The sequence below is a fragment of the Chiloscyllium plagiosum genome, unplaced genomic scaffold, assembly GCF_037043375.1.
Source record: "Chiloscyllium plagiosum isolate Xiang-an unplaced genomic scaffold, Cpla_swu_hap1 HiC_scaffold_2, whole genome shotgun sequence".
In the NCBI taxonomy this organism is placed as follows: domain Eukaryota; kingdom Metazoa; phylum Chordata; class Chondrichthyes; order Orectolobiformes; family Hemiscylliidae; genus Chiloscyllium; species Chiloscyllium plagiosum.
Window position 1 is genome coordinate 12,620,548 of NW_028270140.1, and position 18,472 is coordinate 12,639,019.

Genomic DNA, 18,472 nt, shown 5'->3' on the forward strand with positions numbered 1-18,472 from the left:
TACTGGGCATTTAAGTGAGGAACAATGCAGAGAGTTCTGGTATTCCCAGCATTTCCTGTTTTGTTTTTTATAAACAGAAGTGTGTTTCAAACTGCTGTAGCAGTAAAGATGCTTCTTGAATTTTCCTTGATTCTGTGCTCTGGGCAGGGAATTGAGTTCAACAATGCCTGATTTTCTATTCAGTTGCAAAATCAGTCCAATTACCTAAAGTCATATGCTATACAGTGTGAGAATGATCCAGCTTGAACACTGAATATTGTCTAAGATAGATTTTAGTTTGTTATGTTTTCTTCCTCCTACAACCTTTTAGTCTTTGAAAGCAGTACATTAAAACCAAAACGGAACCCAGAGCCAGAAAGTGGCAACTTGATACGTACTAGGAGTGATGCATCATTGGTGAAGATGAGGGTAAAGGACCAAGCTGTGACTGCAGCAAAGAAAGCTCAGCGCCATCGATACTCCATTAATGGTCACTTCTACAATTACAAGGTAAAAATGTCAGAGTCCATTTCCTTGTTTTGAAATATAACATGTTCAACTTGTCTGTAAAATCTAGTGTACGAATAGCACTCAGTATCACCAGTGCCTGAAATGCTTCAGTTTTTCAATAAGACTGAAAAGACAGAAATGGTTCAGTGATTTGAATTCATTCACCACTCCAGACCTTCAGCACATAAGCTATGATGTTGCCCTCCTTGGAGGTGGTGAGGAAGGTGGTGGGAAAGGCAAATAATTGGGTAAATTAGCCCCGGAGAGACATTGCCACTTCAGCAATTAAGTTGTGGACAATTAAGTTATAGCAACTATTTCTCTCTCACTCTTTCCATCCCGAAGCCACCATCATCACCAATTAAGGTCTTCAACCAACCCCAGTTTGATTACCTACCTACTTGGCAGGTGAGAGAAGTGGCTGGCTGCTTTCCCAATAAGGAAATCAGAATGCTCTGATTCCATGATTGGGATAGACCCTCCATTTGCCCCAAATCCCATCTCCCCCTCAGCTTCCCCCAAAAAATGTGACAGTCTCAGGTAGAGTGGAACTTCACTGGCAAGGCTCCTGATTGGACAAGAACCTTGCTGGACAGCATTTCAGAATCTGAAATAAAAACTATAAGTGTTATAGCAACTAAACAAGTTTGGTAGCAGCTGTGGGGAGAAAGCAGAGTTGACATTTTGAGTAAAGTATGACTCCTCTTCAGAACTGAGTATTTAACTATATAATTGCTGCTTAATCCAATAAGCTTTCCCACTAATATCGGTTAGGAGGTAATCACACCCAAGGTTATAGGAAGGAGAGGAGGCAGAAGAGATTTCCCAGGATGTTGCTGGGTATGGAAGGTTTGAGTTATAAAGAAATGCTAGATAGACTGAAACTTTTTTCACTGGAGCATTGGAAATTGAGAGGTCATCTTACAGAAGTTTATAAAATAATGAGGGGTATAGAGAGACTTAATAGTAGTTGGCTTTTCCCTAGGCTGGCAGATTCAAGACTGGGGCACAACTTAAAGGTGACAGGAGAGAGATTTTAAAAAGACATGAGAGGTAATTTTTTTACACAGAGGGTGGTTCGCGTGTGGAATGAACTTTCTGAGGAAGTGTTGGATGTGGGTACAATTACAACATTTAAAAGATATTTCGATAAGTACATGAATAAGAAAGGTTTGAAGGTATATGGGCTGGGAACAGGCAGGTGGGACTAGATTAGTTTGAGATTATGTTCGGTATAGACTGGTTGGACCGAAAGGACATTTTCCATGTGTATGACTCCGACTATGACTGTTTAAATCACAGGCACAGTTAGTGAACAGAGGACTAAATCTTGGGCATATTCTAATTTAACATTGCAGTGAGAGAATGCTGTATTGTCGTTTCAGATGACATAAACTATCCCACTAACAGTTCCCATTAGCAGCAGTTCACCCTCCTAGACAGATTGCTATCCACTCCTTTGTCTGTCCAACTGTTCTTTTCTCTCTTTGGGCTCTATCCCCACCTTTTGTTTACTCCTTACCCCCTCTATCCTCTGCATATAAACCAACATTTACCTAGTTACCATCAGTTCTGAGGAAGGGTCACTTGACCTGAAATGTTAACGCTGATTTCTCTCCACAGATGCTGCCAGACCTGCTGAGCTTTTCCAGCAATTTCTGTTTTTGGTTCTTGAACCAGTCTCCTGGTTCAGAGGTAGAGATACTACCACTGCACCACAAGAGCCCTTGTTCCTCAGGTTAGTGTCTTAGGTCTAACTGTCTTGAGCTGCTTCATCAGGTGACCTTTTCCTCCATCATAAGGTGAGAAAGGGGGTGTTTGCTGATGATTATACTATGTTGAGTACCTTTTGAGACATTGAACCAATTTATGCTCACATGCAGCAAAACCTAGACAAAATTAAGATTGGACTGATTAAGTGGCAGATAACATTTGTGCAACACAGGTGTCAGGTAATGACTATCACTAACAAAAGAGAATTTAACTGTCTATCTTTGATGTTCAACAGTATTTATCATCACTGAATCTCCTTCATCCATATCCTCAGGTTTACCACTGTCTAGAAATATAACAGAATGAGTAATTTAAATACTGCAGTGAAAGAGAAGATTCAGAGGCTGTAAATTCCAGGCACCTAACACACCTCCTGACTCCCCATAGCCTGTTTACCATCGACAAAATACAAGTGTGGAGTATGATGAAATATTCTCCCCGACTTGATGGATGAGATTCCAACAACACAAAGAAGCTCAACATTATCCAAAATGAAATAACCTGCTTGACAGTGGTCATAGTCTTTACCATTTATAAAATACACTACAAAACTTGTCAATGGCAAAGTCTTTTCCCTGGGGTGGTGGAGTCCAGAACTAGAGGGCACAGGTTTAGGGTGAGAGGGGAAAGATATAAAAGAGACTTAAGGGGCAACTTTTTCACACAGTTTGTGGTACAGGTAAGGAATGAGCTGCCATAGGAAGTGGTGGATGCTGGTACAATTGCAACATTTAAGAGGCATTTGGATGGGTATATGAATAGGAAGGGTTTGGAGGGATATGGGCCGGGTCCTGGCAGGTGGGAATAGATTGGGTTGGATATCTCGTCAGCATGGACGGGTTGGACCGAAAGGTCTGTTTCCATGCTGTACATCTCTATGACTCTATGACAACATCTTTCAAATCCATGAACACTGCCACTTTGTAAGACATGGCCAACAGATGCACTGGAAAAGTACCATCTACAAAGCTGCCTCCATATCATACATCATACTGACTTAGAACTATAACCAACCTTCCTTCACTGTCACTGGGTCAAAATCCTAGAATTCTCTCTCTATTGTATTTTGGGTGTACCTACACCATACTGACTACACCAGTTCAATAGGAGATCTCAGCATTACCATTTTAAGGACATTTTGGGATAGGCAATAAATGTTGGCCTTTCCAGAAACATGGCAAAAGTGAGGACTGCAGCTGCTGGCGATTAGAGTCGAGAGTGTGGTGCTGGAAAAGCACAGCAGGTCAGGCAGCATCCGAGGAACAGGAAAATCGATGTTTCGGGCAAAAGCCCTTCATCAGGAACATCCAGAAACACCCACATTCCATTAACAAATAAAAATATCAATTTTGTCTACCTTGACACATCACTTATAACAGATCCAAATTGTTGTACCCTACTCCTGCCTCAAGCAATAGATACAATCTTACATCTACCTCAATTCTCAGCTAATAGACCCAATTTCAACTAATTCTCCCAAAAGATAATAGGGCCAACTTCTGGCACCCCACCATCAAAGATAATAAACACAAACTAGTGCACCCCTTCCTGAAGGTATTAAATTTACATAATTGGCTTGAGATCAAACCATATTTTTAACCATGCATTTTGAATAAGAGTGAAACATTTTTCTTTCTCATGAGAATTCAATGAGAATTCAATGAAATTCAAATTAACCTATTTGCTTTTTACCCTGGTTCTAGAGCTGACTTTAACTAAATACCCTTTAATGTTAATCCCAAGCAAAACTTTTTGTCTGTATCTGGTAGCCTATGTGATTGGACTTTGAAATGTTTATCTACTCATCATAATCAAATCTGATTTTAAAAAATGAGACTAGTTAAGAGTCTTTGCAGAATTTACCTTCAGAGCTTGGTTAATAAACTACAATTTGCATATTTTTCACGGGTATCTGTCCCCGGATTACAGATTTTGCTTTCCCATAACTCTAATGCTGTCAATTTAATCCTCACCTGTATTTGTCATATCTATCTGCGTGCAATGTTTCCTTCCACACTTAAAAAATGACATTCCTTTCACTGTTCTTCTCCATAGGGCAACATTCATTTTATACAGAACTTCCTTACTGGGGCAATGTATTTAATGTAAATTTTATCCTTCTGTCCTCTTTTTCCAATTCATGGACTTTAACAACTGTTTTGTGGAGATTCAGAAATTTGGTGCACGACCTACTTCTTATCATTTTAAAACTAGCTGCAATCCTACAATGGTGTGCAGGGTACAGAAAACCTGGTGTTTTATTACAAGCAGGACACTCAACCATGAACAGTTTATTATTCTGCTGCTGTTCTGTAGCTTTCTTTAATCTTTTAATGCCATACAGCCTAATTAATGTAATGCCATCAGTAGTGAATCGAGAATTAATTGGGGCAAATGAAGAAACTTCAGATTCATGGTAGACAATAGTAAATCCCAAGAATCACATTACTTTCTCCTCTTTTATGAAGTTTCATTGCCAGACTCAAAAACATGTGCATATATACGTACATAATGCACATGCATACTGTTGTGGGGATTTCAAGCACCATTCCAAAGGCAGGAGTGTATAGGATATTAAAGTTTATTTATGCCAACATAGGGAAGAGTCTTCAACAAAGATAAGTTTCTTGAAAATGTTACAAAATCACACAACACCAGGTTATGATCCAACAGGTCTATTTGGAAGCACTAGCTTTCAGAGTGCTGCTCCTTCATCAGGCAGGAGCAGTGCTCCGAAAGCTAGTACTTCCAAATAAACCTGTTGGACTATAACCTGGCGCTGTGTGATTTTTAACTTTGTACACCCCAGTCCAACACCGGCATCTCCAAATCTTGAAAATGTTGATGACTCAGAAATTTATATCACAGTTTCAGGAAGCAGTGTCCCTCTTGTCTGACTACATTTTGTGTTTTCTCCTTTAGTTAGATTTTGTGTTCCTTTTATAATCACATTTATCCTGTCCACAGAGAACACAGGATCCTAAGAGGGAGAAAACAGTTTAACGTCATGAACTATGCTAATTCAGATATTTCAAATTTATGAACTCTGTCAATTCCTTACTTCCCACATCATACCATCACGCATACTTATATATGCAAACACATGGACTGTACAAACATAGGCATTGTAGAGTGTAGATAATAGCATAAAATTATAAAGGGATGTTGATATGCTAAGTGAATAGAGCATAACTGTGATAAATGGAGTTCAATATAAGCAAGTCTGAGGTTTTCCATTTTGGACCAAAAAAAGATTGACCAAGGTACTTTCTAGATGGTAAGATGTTAAAAACAGTGTATGTCCAAAGAGACTTTGGCCTTCAGGTGAATGGCTCTTTAAAATGTCACAAACAAATGAAAAATATAATCAAGAATGCTAATGGGATGCTTGCCTTTACAGCTAGAGCACTAGAATGTAAGGATGCAGAAGTTCTGCTGCAGTTATCTCAAGTTAAACCCCATTTGGAGTACTAATGCAGATTTGGGCACTTAGGAAGAACCCAGTTGCCTTGGACGGAGTACAATATAGGTTTACAAGAATAATAACTGGACTTCAGGGGTTGTGTTAGGAAGAGAGATTAAACAAATTAGGCCTGTCTTCTCTAGAATTTAGGAGGTTAAGTGGTGGTCTGATTGAAGTCTTCAAGCTATTAACAGGAAAAGGCAGGGTAGATAAACTATTTTAACTGGTTGGGCTATTCTAGAGCTAGGAGGCATAGTTTGAGAATTAGGGCCAAACCATTTAGGAGAGAAGTTAGGAAAGTTGGTGGATACTTGGAACTCTTTTCCAAAAATGGCAGCAGATGCTAGATCAGTTGTTAATTTTAAATCTGACATAGATAAATATTTGTAAAGCAAAGGTATTAAGGGCTATGGGCCAAAGGCAGGTAAATGGAGTTACCATGATCTCACTGAATGGTGGAACAGGCTCAAAGGGGTGAATGGCCTACTCCTGTTCCTAAGTAACACGAATATGTCATCAGAAGCATGGACACCTGCACACTTTCACATCACACACTTGTAACCACGCAGCGGCATGTATACACAAACACATGAACGTGTGCAAATACAGACAGAAGCACAAGTGTATACACACATGCATAGGTACATGGGCACACACACAAGTATGGAAATGTGCTAACATGCTGATGCCATATATTCATAGTCCATTAGCATACACACTGGTCACGATACTTATGGGAAAGCAGGGAGGGAGTGAAGCATGAGTGCAATATACCCAAAAAACAAGTTTCCTTGGGTCCTACTTAAAAACAGGATCTGTTGGCATTTTGTGTCTCCACTTCTCAGCCACTGCAGATAGTCCTTAGCAATCAGACCACACGGGAAGAGCAGAGGAAGGAAAGAGGAGTAGGAAAGATGGTGGTTATTGAATGAGTTTGGAAATCAGAATGATGCATGAAATCATATAAATGAAGGTAAGATTGGAAGCTGTTGGCTGGGTTAGAGAGATGAGGCTGGAGTGATGAGATCAGAAACTGGCTGAGGAATGGGGAGTGCAGAAAATCAAACAGGTGACAGGAAAATCTGAAAGACTGGGGGAAGAGTTTGAAATGAAAGTGTGAAAATATCAGAGAACCATGTTCAGAGATTGGAAAAACCAGTGTGTGGGATTGAAAAAGTCATGTAGTGGGATCAGATATACCATGGAAAAGGGATTTGAATGGTTGGAGGTGAATTAGGAAAGGCCAATGATGAGGACAGAAAAGCCAAGGGTCAGACTGGAGGAAATAAGTCAGGGAAGAGAGCAAAAGGATCTGGTGAAAATTACAGATGTGAGGTAAAATCATGGTTTTTTGGGTGGGAGATGTCCAATTGCAGTTTTAGGAGGAGGGTGTTTAGCAGCTGGATTATTGCAGGAGTGGTTTATAGATAGCCAGTCCTCATTTTTGGTGCAGGAAAGCATATCACTTTAGGTTAAGCATGAATAGATAAAATGTGTGACACAAAGCCTTATTAAAACATTTTATTGAGTGACCCATCTCTTGCAAGTATTTTGGTCACCACTGTTCCTTCATGTTTCCATTAAAACTGGAAATAGATGGATTTCAAGCCTATTGGAATGAGCTTTAAAATGTTAACATTTTAATATTCCACACAACCCAAACTTGAAGGATTATTTTTTTCTCTTTGCTTTGTAATAATAGAAAAGGTGTTATCAACAAAAGTGTAATAAACAGAAAATGTGATGGGAAGGGTGTGTGACAATGGAAGGGCATGCTATGCCTAAACTTTTTTTATCGCATTATAGATATAAGCATATCTAAGTGGACTTATATTCTCCTTGAGACCAATTGACAAAAATGTACTGCAAAGCATTCCTGACATTAATAATTATTAATAATTATCTCATGGGAGCAAATATTAAGTGCTAACATCAACTCTGATCATTGAATTGTGGGGGCTGGCATGTGTTAATTCTACTCTTGATGATTGAGGTGCACTTTGTAACATAACAATGCTGATCAAATGACACTGTTTATTGGGCGGTGCAGTTTACAACACAAATTGAGATAGGACTTTGTTCATCAAGCCTTTGTCAAGGTTCCGCATGGTAGACTAATTCATAGAGTTAGATCACATGGGATTCATGGATAGCTTGCCAATTGGAAACAAAATTGGCTTGATAGTAGGAGACAGAGGATAGTGGTGGAGGGTTGTTTTTCAGACTAGAAGCCTGTGACTCAGTGGTGTTACACAGGGATTGGCATTGGGTCCATTTTTGTTTGTCATTTATAGAAACATTTTGTAAGAGAATTTAGGAGGCATTGTTAGTAGATAGATTAGAGTGTTGCTGGGAAAGCACAGCAGTTCAGGCATCATCCGAGGAGCAGTAAAATCGATGCTTTGGGCAAAAGCCCTTCATCAGGAATACGGGCAGAGAGCCTGAAGGGTGGAGAGATAAATGGCATTTATCCAATTGGCAAGCTCTCCAGAATCCCACGTGATCTAACTCTACGAATTAGTCTACCACGTGGAACCCTTCAGGCTCTCTGCCTGCATTCCTCATGAAGGGCTTTTGCCCGAACTGCTGTGCTTTTCCAGCACCACTCTAAGCTAGACTCTGGTTTCCAGCATCTGCAGTCATTGTTTTTACCATTGTTAGTAGATATGCGGATGACACCAAAATTAATGGTATAGCGGACAGTGAAGAAGATTATCTAAGATTAAAAGAGATCTTGATCAGTTGGATCAATGGGCTGAGGAGTGGAAGATGGAGTTTAATTTGGATAAATATTAGGTGCTGTGAACAAACAAGGGCAGGACTTATACAATTAATAGTAGGGTCTTGGGTAGTGTTGTAAAACAGAGACCTAGGGTTCAGGTACATAATTCTTTGAAATTTGCATCACATGTAGACTGGGTGTTTAAGAAGGCATTTAGCATGCTTGCCTTCATTGCTCAGTCCTTTGAATATCGGAGTTGGGACGCCATTTTGTGAGGCTGTGCAGAATGTTCGTGAGGCCTCTTCTGTGTACAGTTCTGGTTGCCCTGCTACAAGAAAATATTATTAAATCGGAGAGGGTTCAGAAAAGATTTACCAGGATTTTGCCAGGAATGAAAAGGTTGAGTTATGAAGATAGGTTGGATAGGATGGGACTTTTATCACTGAAGTGTAGGAATTTGAAGTGTGACCTTATAGAGGTCTATAAAATCATGATGGCCATAGATAAGATGAATAGCAAAGGTCTTTTCCCTAGGATGGAGGAGTTCAAAACTAGGAGGCATATTTTTAAGGTGAGAGGAGAAAGATTTAAAAAGGACATGAGGGGCAATGTTTTTACACAGAGAGTTGTTCATATGTGAAATGAACTGCCAGAGGAAATGGTGGATGCAGGCACAGTTACATTTAAAAGACATTTGGATAGGTACATTAATAGGAATTGTTTGGAGGGATATGGGTCAAAAGCAGGCAAGTGGGACTAGTTTGGTTTGGGAACATGGTAGGCATGGACTAGTTGGATTGAAGGGTCTGTTTCCATGCTGTTTGACTCGATGACTCCCTAAAACTTAAATGTAACATGTTACAGATTCAAACATTTCAGCTGTAAATTATGCTAAATAAAATACTACTTGCAGTGTTTATTTGAAAATTATAATCAGAAGAATTGGGAAAACTTTCAAAATGCTGTCAGTGGTGGAGAGGGCAGTCATGAAATTCACACAGGATTAATTGTATATATCCATCAGAAAGGGCAAAAGATCCTAGATTAAAATATAAAAATATTTGATGAACAAATAGTCCTCATGACTTGTACTGTTCCTGTTTATTCCAAACAGCTGCCTATATACATCTAGCTATTTCCCATTCCATTGGCATCAATTACATAGGTGCCACTTAAACCTTATTAAGTAGGTCAGCTATTTTGGGTTGTTCAAGCCGCTGTTTGAGTGCAACTACCTGTCATTAAGTTCTTACAGGCAGCCCAAGTGAGACACAGTGGCATAACCTCCAAAACTCATGCTGCATTTATTATACCTGCTGGAATGGTGAAACTGGCCAGTCTTCAGTGTGGAAGAATAAACAATTTAGAAGCCCAGGAATTATCTTGCAATTGCCTACAACAAAATCTGACAGGAAACATGAGAAAAGTGAGGAGACTGCTGACAAAAGACAATTTCCAGATTCTTCTTTCAGAAAATGGTGTGGAGATCTGAGCTGAAATTCTAAAGCTGACAGTATTTAAAACAGATTAAGTTTAATTTCTCAATAGTCAAAATTAAAATGATTTAACCCGATTGAAACATGTTTCCACAAAGGGTCCTGTGTAAAAAGTGAGTCTGTACCAGTTATTGACACCATACCTTAGCAAAGTCAGTTTGACCCAGACAGTGATGCTTTGGGGGAAACACTCTTGTTACTCGTGGACAATAAGCATGATTGGAAAGGAACTTAGGTTCCATTGAGTTGTGCAACCTGTCTTCAGCTGCTCTGTTTCCTGAAGCTTGAAATATACAACTCTCAGGATTAGATTGCCAAAGAGAGATTGGGCTTGAAGCAAGCAGTGCCTTGCAGGGAGCAGGTCACTCACACACCTACCCACAGATGTCCACCCCCCCTATCTGCCTCCACACTGGGTATGATGAAAGCAATGAAATCGGATCATAACAGAGCTGCAGCTTTTCAATCCTTTCACACGAAAGGGAAAAAAATGAGAGTGGAAGGATGATAAAGGAATTTTAGCTCTGGGCCAATGTGTTGCACATAGCAGATTTGCAACTTTTACAACCTGGGATGAATAGCTGCCTCAAAATTACACGGGAAGTGAGAAGTTGTGGCTTGTAGTCCATTACTTGAAGGGACTACTCCCCTGTTTCTGGCTGCACTTTCATCTCACATTTACAATTTTGGCTATATGCAGTAGTAGAGATTGGGCATATTGGAGGATTGCTTCATCAATCTGCCCCAGGCGTTTCCAAGGGACATACATATGAACACATGAATTAGGAGCCAGAATAGATCATTCACCCTTTGTGCCTGCTCCATCATTAAATAAGTTCATGGCTGATCTGATTGTAACATTAAAACCACAGTTCCATCTATCTATGAAAACCTTTCAGCCCCTTGCAGTTCACAGGTCTAAATTAGACAAAGCAAGCTCCCAGTTGCTGCCACTCACTCCTGTACAGCTATCTCCATATCCAAGTGGCCCTGGAGAAGGCTCACACAGAGTGCATTCGAACTCCTGAAGCTTTTGACTCTTTGGCACTTCAGGAACTGAAGTGTAGTCACTGACACTGCAGTTAATGTTTTTTTTATTTTATATACCCTTTGTTATGATTTGGGTATTTATTGTTTTTGTCCCTCTAAATGTAGGAGGAATAATTTTGTTTATTATTGTTATTGTTGTTGTTAAAACTCTCCGCCTGCCGTCGGATGTGTTCATTGAAGAGCTTCTCAATATTTTCACAAAACTGAAACTGATGGAATAATTTGGACATTTTACCTGGGAGTGGATTCGGTGAAAGCAGGAAATAGGCAACTATCAAATACATGCACCTTTATCAATCTCAGATTTAGGCTATTTAAATTCGGACTGAATTGACGAACAAACTGATATGGAATTTTGTTTTATACAACATAAAAAGTAAAATAACTCCTATTCATATTCCACAGACTTCTATTTTCACACCAACCAAAGGCTCTATTACTAATGTGAGAATCAACAGCACAATGACAACCCAGGAGGTGATAGCATTACTGCTACAAAAATTTAAGGTATGTTCTCCAAGCAGTTTTTGAGCAGCTCTGTGAGCTAACATATTCACTGTCTCACTCCTGTAAGCCTCACTATCCATTATTCCCACTGTCCCCCATTCTCACTCTCTCACTCCTGTTCCTTGCCCATTTCCAGATGCACAAATATTTCTCCAATTCTCCCTTCAATTTTCCATCACTTGCTGCAATCCACTCCATTTCACACTGTCAAAATCCCCCCCCCCCCGCCCGCCCCGATCAGTAGCCTTAAAGAATGATATCAAAACCAACTGTACCTCTTCACTGTTTAGTTTCATTTTAGGTTGAAAGCTTGAAGCTAATGGTACCTGATGTGCACTATTGAGGTCCCATAGTGTCTCATTATTGAACCATAACAAAAGAATAGGCTATTGGGAGAGGCTGGGAAACCCATCAGTGACAGTGGAAGTGACTACGGGATGGAACCAAAAGAGAAAGGCTAAATGGCCTCACCTGAGGGACAGGATGTACATGTATTTGGAAAGGCAAGGACTGATTCGGGATAGTCAACATGGCTTTGTGCGCGGGAAATCATGTCTCACAAATTTGATTGAGTTTTTGAAGAAGTAACAAAGAAGATTGATGAGGGCAGAGCAGTAGATGGTCTATATGGACTTCAGTAAGGCATTTGACAAGATTCCCCATGGGAGACTGATTAGCAAGGTTAGATCTCATGGAATACAGGGAGAACTAACCATTTGGATACAGAACTGGCTCAAAGGTAGAAGACAGAGGGTGGTAGTGGAGGGTTGTTTTTCAGACTGGAGGCCTGTGACCAGTGGAGTGCCACAAAGATCGGTGCTGGGCCCTCTACTTTTTGTCATTTACATAAATGATTTACATGCGAGCATAAGAGGTACAGTTAGTAAGTTTGCAGATGACACCAAAATTGGAGGTGTAGTGGACAGCGAAGAGGGTTACCTCAGATTACAACAGGATCTGAACCAGATGGGCCAATGGGCTGAGAAGTGGCAGATGGAGTTTAATTCAGATAAATGCGAGGTGCTGCATTTTGGGAAAGCAAATCTTAGCAGGACTTATACACTTAATGGTAAGGTCCTAGGGAGTGTTGCTGAACAAAGAGACCTTGGAGTGCAGATCATAGCTCCTTGAAAGTGGAGTCGCAGGTAGATAGGATAGTGAAGAAGGCGTTTGGTATGCTTTCCTTTATTGGTCAGAGTACTGGGAGGTCATGTTGCGGCTGTACAGGGCATTGGTTAGGCCACTGTTGGAATATTGCGTGCAATTCTGGTCTCCTTCCTATCGGAAAGATGTTGTGAAACTTGAAAGGGTTCAGAAAAGATTTACAAGAATGTTGCTAGGGTTGGAGGATCTGAGCTACAGGAGAGGCTGAACAGGCTGGGGCTGTTTTCCCTGGAACGTCGAAGGCTGAGGGGTGACCTTATAGAGGTTTACAAAATTATGAGAGGCATGGATAGGATAAATAGACAAAGTCTTTTCCCTGGGGTCTGGGAGTCCAGAACTAGAGACATAGGTTTAGGGTGAGAGGGGAAAGATATAAAAGAGACCTAAGGGGCAACTTTTTCACGCAGAGGGTGGTACGTGTATGGAATGAGCTGCCAAAGGATGTGGTGGAGGCTGGTACAATTGCAACATTTAAGAGGCATTTGGATGGGTATATGAATAGGAAGAATTTGGAGGGATATGGGCCGAGTGCTGGCAGATGGGACTGGATTGGGTTGGGATGTCTGGTCGGCGTGGACCGAAGGGTCTGTTTCCATGCTGTACATCTCTATGACTTTAATTTTACACAGAGGCTGCAGTGATTGTGGGGAGAGGGTCATTGATTATTGAAGGAGTGAGAAGATCTGTCATGGTTTATGACAGTCACTAGTCACTGGAGACAAGAATCAAATGCAAAAACACAATTGTCCCCCCAGTGACAGGAATGCAGGTTCAAATTTTTCAATTCAGTCTCCAGGTCATGGTATAGATAATTGAATATCAGAGGTCCGAGGAGGAGGTTGACAGCTGGACATCAGAAATGTGGTGTGTAGGACAGCTGGATGTCAGGACACAGGTGGCAGATCTGAACATTGGAGATTAGAAGGGGAGTCAGGCATCAGGTTGAAGATTGGGGCTGTGTCACGAATGAGTGAAGCCAGCTAATCAAGGAATTAGATCATGGGATGTTTGACAAGTACCTTGGAAGGAAATGCTCTTGTTACTCATGAACGGCAAACTATTCTGGAAAGGAACCAAGGTCCCAATCAGCTGTGCACACTTCCCTTCAGTTGCACTGTTTTCTTGAACAGCCCAGCTCCCAAGACTAAAATGCCAAAGAGATTAGGATTGAAGCAAGCAATGTCTTCCAGGGAGCAGATCAGTCACACAACTATTCACAGCCCTCCATCTCACATCTTCCTCCATTAACAATGGAAGTTAGCATTTTGGATATGTGTTGGGTTTCTGTTTTTAACCTTCACCCACCCTCTATTTTCTTCCACCGTCCCCAACCCATGGAGCTAAAAGTTTTGCAAGATATTTCTGTGTCCTACAACAACACAAGAATTTTATCTCAAACAAACTTTAACATTTGCTCTTTACATTAATGTAATTAAAAAATAATTGTGTAAAGAAAAATATATAACACAAAGCTTTAGCTGACAATGTTACAGATCTAGTTAAAACCATCAGTTCTGAGAATAGGCTTTACCTTCAAGTCTTGAAGTTGAGTGTTATATAAAACATCAAAAAACAGTGGATGCATTTAACAATGTTACAGTACTGTGAATTCTATATGTTGCTACAACACAGGGTAAACCCCTCTGCTAATTTAAGCAGGGCACACAGAGAAGCTCACCTAGCGCTGAATCTGTTAAATTTTGAGAGGCAAAGAACTATCCCAGATTTCACTGTTTAAAGTAAAAATTAACATTTTTTTCTTTGAGTCCAACTGAGAACATTAAAACAACAGCTATTTACAACTCCCTTTTCTTAAACCTATCTTTTACCTCCCACTCTATAATACTGGCCTGATAAATTCCCTCTTACATTTACAGCAAATCAATTTCAAATCCAGTTGTCATCTTTGGATATCAAACTCACTCCGTAGAGTTCTCTAGGTCAGCTTCGACCTTCTGCTGCACAAATTTCTTATGGATAGGTACCTTTCAGACAGCTATTCAGCTGGCAGTCTTTATTCGTGGGTGCTCTTTGCCATTCTCCCTCTAACTGTTCAAAATGTCCAGTTTTATACCCCAAAACATTAGGTCAGTTCATTGGTTTAATGTAATCCCAAACAGTAAAATTCAAATTTGATTGGACTTTGGTCTCTGGGGCATAATTTAAACTGATTGGCCATATTTAATGTGTTTTTGTACCATGGCAACACAGCACCAGCTATTTGTGTCAACCAAATGTTACATTTTTAAATTGTTCAGCACACTCTGTGCTTTCAGTCAATCCTTGCTAGCTTCCTCTCTCTTGAAAGTACAGTACACACCTACACCTTCATAGCAATATTTGTTGGAAATCTTTTGTTGTTCATTAATGCAATTATTGAAACAAATGCTCACATGGCATTTTGAGCAAATGTCAACATTACATAATCAGAATCAGAATGCGGATTTCTAATAGAAATTTGTGTTAGGAATTTATAACGGAAGAAAATTAGCACAGAGCGACAGAAACATGACATAGGATATCAGATACCACAGACAGAAATGTACCTGAAAGTATGAGATTTATAATATATTATAACTTTTTTGGTTTGACCTTTTTATTCCATAACAGATAGAAAATGATCCAAATGATTTTGCATTGTATGTCGTTCATGCAAATGAAGGTAAGGTATCCACCAAAAATCCCTTTTTGTTTTTGATTAATTTGACTTTAGGGTTCTGGTACCTGGATCAATAACCATCTCTTTGATTCTGGAACATCTAGGACTAACATGACTCTGTATTGCAAATAACCTCTAGATCTGGAATAACACCAAGATCTGGAATAACACCATTGTACGAGTGTTAAACATACCTTAATCTATTCTGCTAAATCAATCAAAAACTCTAATTTGCTGAGTTGGGTTTCTTCTTTGTTTACCTTCCTTACAGTCCATTATTTATGGGACATCCTCCTCCAACTAATGCAATAGATGGGAGGAGATACTATAGCATTTCTTTTGCTGGTCCTGGCCACAACTGACCTAGTCTCAGTTGATAATGATTAGAGATATGTCCTATGAGTTCTGGAGCGAAATGACAAAGCTCATGAAGGGCTGCTCTATGCATTATACAATGGTCTGGTGGGAGGAGATACAAGCACATATAAGGCTAAGGCTCAGGAATGATTGGACAAGGGGAGGTGAGAGTGCCATGGGAGTCAAATATTGAAAAATATTTGTTGGCAATTTCGCTTCAGCCCTGGTCCAAACAGTGCTGTGCAGAAGGAGGCATAACATTTGGAGGTTGCTTATTTAGCACTACTCCTAAAGGTCTAATGACACAGTGTATAGTTTGTGCACAGGCTTCTAGCCTCCTTGACATGTAACACTGTGATCCTACTGAACATTTCCAACAAATATGTTGGTGTCAGGTCCCTTTGCTGAATTTTTCAAGAAATGGGCCTGAAGCACGTAAGCAATCCAGGACTGTTCCATATCAGGTGAAAAAGAAGTCTAGTCTGATGGGTTACAAGAGCTAATGTTTACATTCTTTAAAATTAAAATTCCTCCCTTCTTTATGGCAGATCACCAAATGGCAGACCAAAAATGTTCTCCTGATTGAAACATGTGCATTTTATTCAAAGGTCAATTAATTAACTACTTAGATAAACTTTGTGTTTGTAACTCTCAAGTGCACAGGGTCTTGTAGCACAGTGGTAGTGTCCCTATTGCTAGACCAGAAGGTTTGGGTTTGAGTATCATCTGTCCGGGAGGTTTATCATAACATGTCCAAACAGGTTGATGAGAATTTTTTTTGCGCTTAAGGTTCTCAGAAGGCAGAACTTGCACCTCAGTGAAATAACTGCATTTGATCTCATTCAAGGGATGTCATTCAATGATCTCAGTCAAAGCTGCAGTATAATCTTGAGTATCTGGATACGGTATTAACCTAAGGCCTTTGAATCAATTTTAATCCTAGCGTCAGGTCTGATTCAATTGATAACACTCTTGTCTCAGGCTCAAAATGTTCTGGTTTCAGTTCCACTCCAGGACTTGAGCGCAAAAATCAAGGTTTACATTCCACTGCAGTTAGAGATTGCTGCAGTGCTGGAGGTGTTGCCATTCTGATGAGACATTAAATCAAGAGCACTATTTAAAGAAGAGCTATCTTCTGTGTCCTGGCCAACGTTTGTGTCAGTCAATATCATTAAAAACAGATGATCTGGTCATCATCATATTAATGTTCATGGGAGCTGTCCATGTGCAAACTGACCATTGAGTTTCTTACATTATAACACTGACTACACTTAAAAGGAATTTCATTGGCTGTGACACATTTTGAGATGCGTGATAAGTATGCAATGTGCTATATAAAGGCAATACCTTTCAACAGAAATTGGACAAGTGAGCAGTTCAAAGTGGACAGGCTATGTGTCGTCTCAAATCTCAAACATTCTCCGTGTTGACCTGTTGGATTTTGCAGGTGGTTGCAATGAGATCTAAAGCAAGAGGAAACCTCAAAAGATGGCGTCCTACTAACACCAGTAGTAGGACTCAATGCAGTTTTAACATAGGTTTGAATGGGAAAGCTGCGACAGTAGATCTGATTCTGTTCAGTGAGAAAGCAACTGGTGAGAACTTCCTCACTGAGCAGTTAAACAGGTTTGCAGACAAAAGAGGTCACTTAGACAGTGTTGGTTAAAAATTATATGTTCTCAAAACTTCAACATATGTGTGCTCTTTGTAATTTTCGGAGTACTGTGTTTCATGGCCCACAAGTGGTGGGCCACATTTGTGTATTTAAATCAGTTTCTCATTGTGCAATTTAGACTTTGATTTAAATTTAACAGACACCAATGCTTAGGAAACCTGGTAGTAGGAACAAGGCAGTATCTGATGGCTCAATGAGTTAAGTGACTTTTACATCTATCCATGGACCAGAAGAAGGAAGACTATTTCCTTGGCCCTCAACAAAACTTTCAATCTCCACATTTCTGATTTCAATCTCTTTCTACACACCCACCCTCCTTTAGCCCCGAATACTCACTGCTGCTGTCTTTTTGATTGAATTACTAAATTCTGTCCCCAGAGGTCCTTAACTGCAACCTCATGTCACCAGTTTTCTTACTCGGAAGGCAGTCAGCCTATTAATTTGGATTCTGCTATGCTGAAAGTGGAACAAAATAAAATGATTTGGAGGTACTGATGTTGGACTGGGTGTACAAAGTTAAAATCACACAACGCCAGGTTATAGTGCAAAATAAAATGGAGATCCTGCCATTAAATTCTTCAGGACCTAATTAATTGGCATATTTATGATAGTAAATGGCATATTCATGATATAAATGATAATGTCAGAGCATAATCTGACAATTTTTTAACATCTTTGTTACTTCTCAATCTGTAAATGTCTTTTACAGAAAAGAAAAGGCTTAAGGATACAGCGTTTCCATTGTGGGAAAGATTGCTTCATGGACCATCACGGAAAATCGTGAAAATATTTTTGATGGACAAGGATGCAGAAGAAATCAGCACTGATGTAAGTAAAATTTTAGAAACAAGCTCCCAAAATCTCTATAATATGTCAATCATTTCAAGTCTTTGTTCATGTTCTTATCATTATTCCCTCTGACAGGTAGCTCAGTATATCAAGTTTGAACTTCCTCTTTTAAAAACGTTTCTTCAGAAACTAAATGAGGAGGAGGAGACAGTTATTGGGAAAATCAAACTCCGGTAAGACAGTGGGGATTATTCCATTGTAATGTTGTAATACTGTTACTATCTTCTCTGACTTATCAAACTAGACTTGGGGAAGAAAAATATCAGTA

General features: G+C 39.8%; 1 protein-coding gene across 2 annotated transcripts in view; it reads left to right on the top strand.

Annotated features, from left to right (window-relative positions):
- Nucleotides 1-18,472, top strand: part of rassf6 (Ras association domain family member 6) — a 72,396-nt gene that overhangs the window by 48,686 nt on the left and 5,238 nt on the right. For both annotated transcript variants that reach the window (XM_043719296.2, XM_087994590.1), the window contains exons 7-11: nucleotides 311-489; nucleotides 11,399-11,500; nucleotides 15,275-15,326; nucleotides 18,065-18,183; nucleotides 18,280-18,377. In XM_043719296.2, coding sequence (XP_043575231.2) covers nucleotides 311-489; nucleotides 11,399-11,500; nucleotides 15,275-15,326; nucleotides 18,065-18,183; nucleotides 18,280-18,377 — 550 coding nt within the window. The remainder of the gene's footprint in view (nucleotides 1-310; nucleotides 490-11,398; nucleotides 11,501-15,274; nucleotides 15,327-18,064; nucleotides 18,184-18,279; nucleotides 18,378-18,472) is intronic.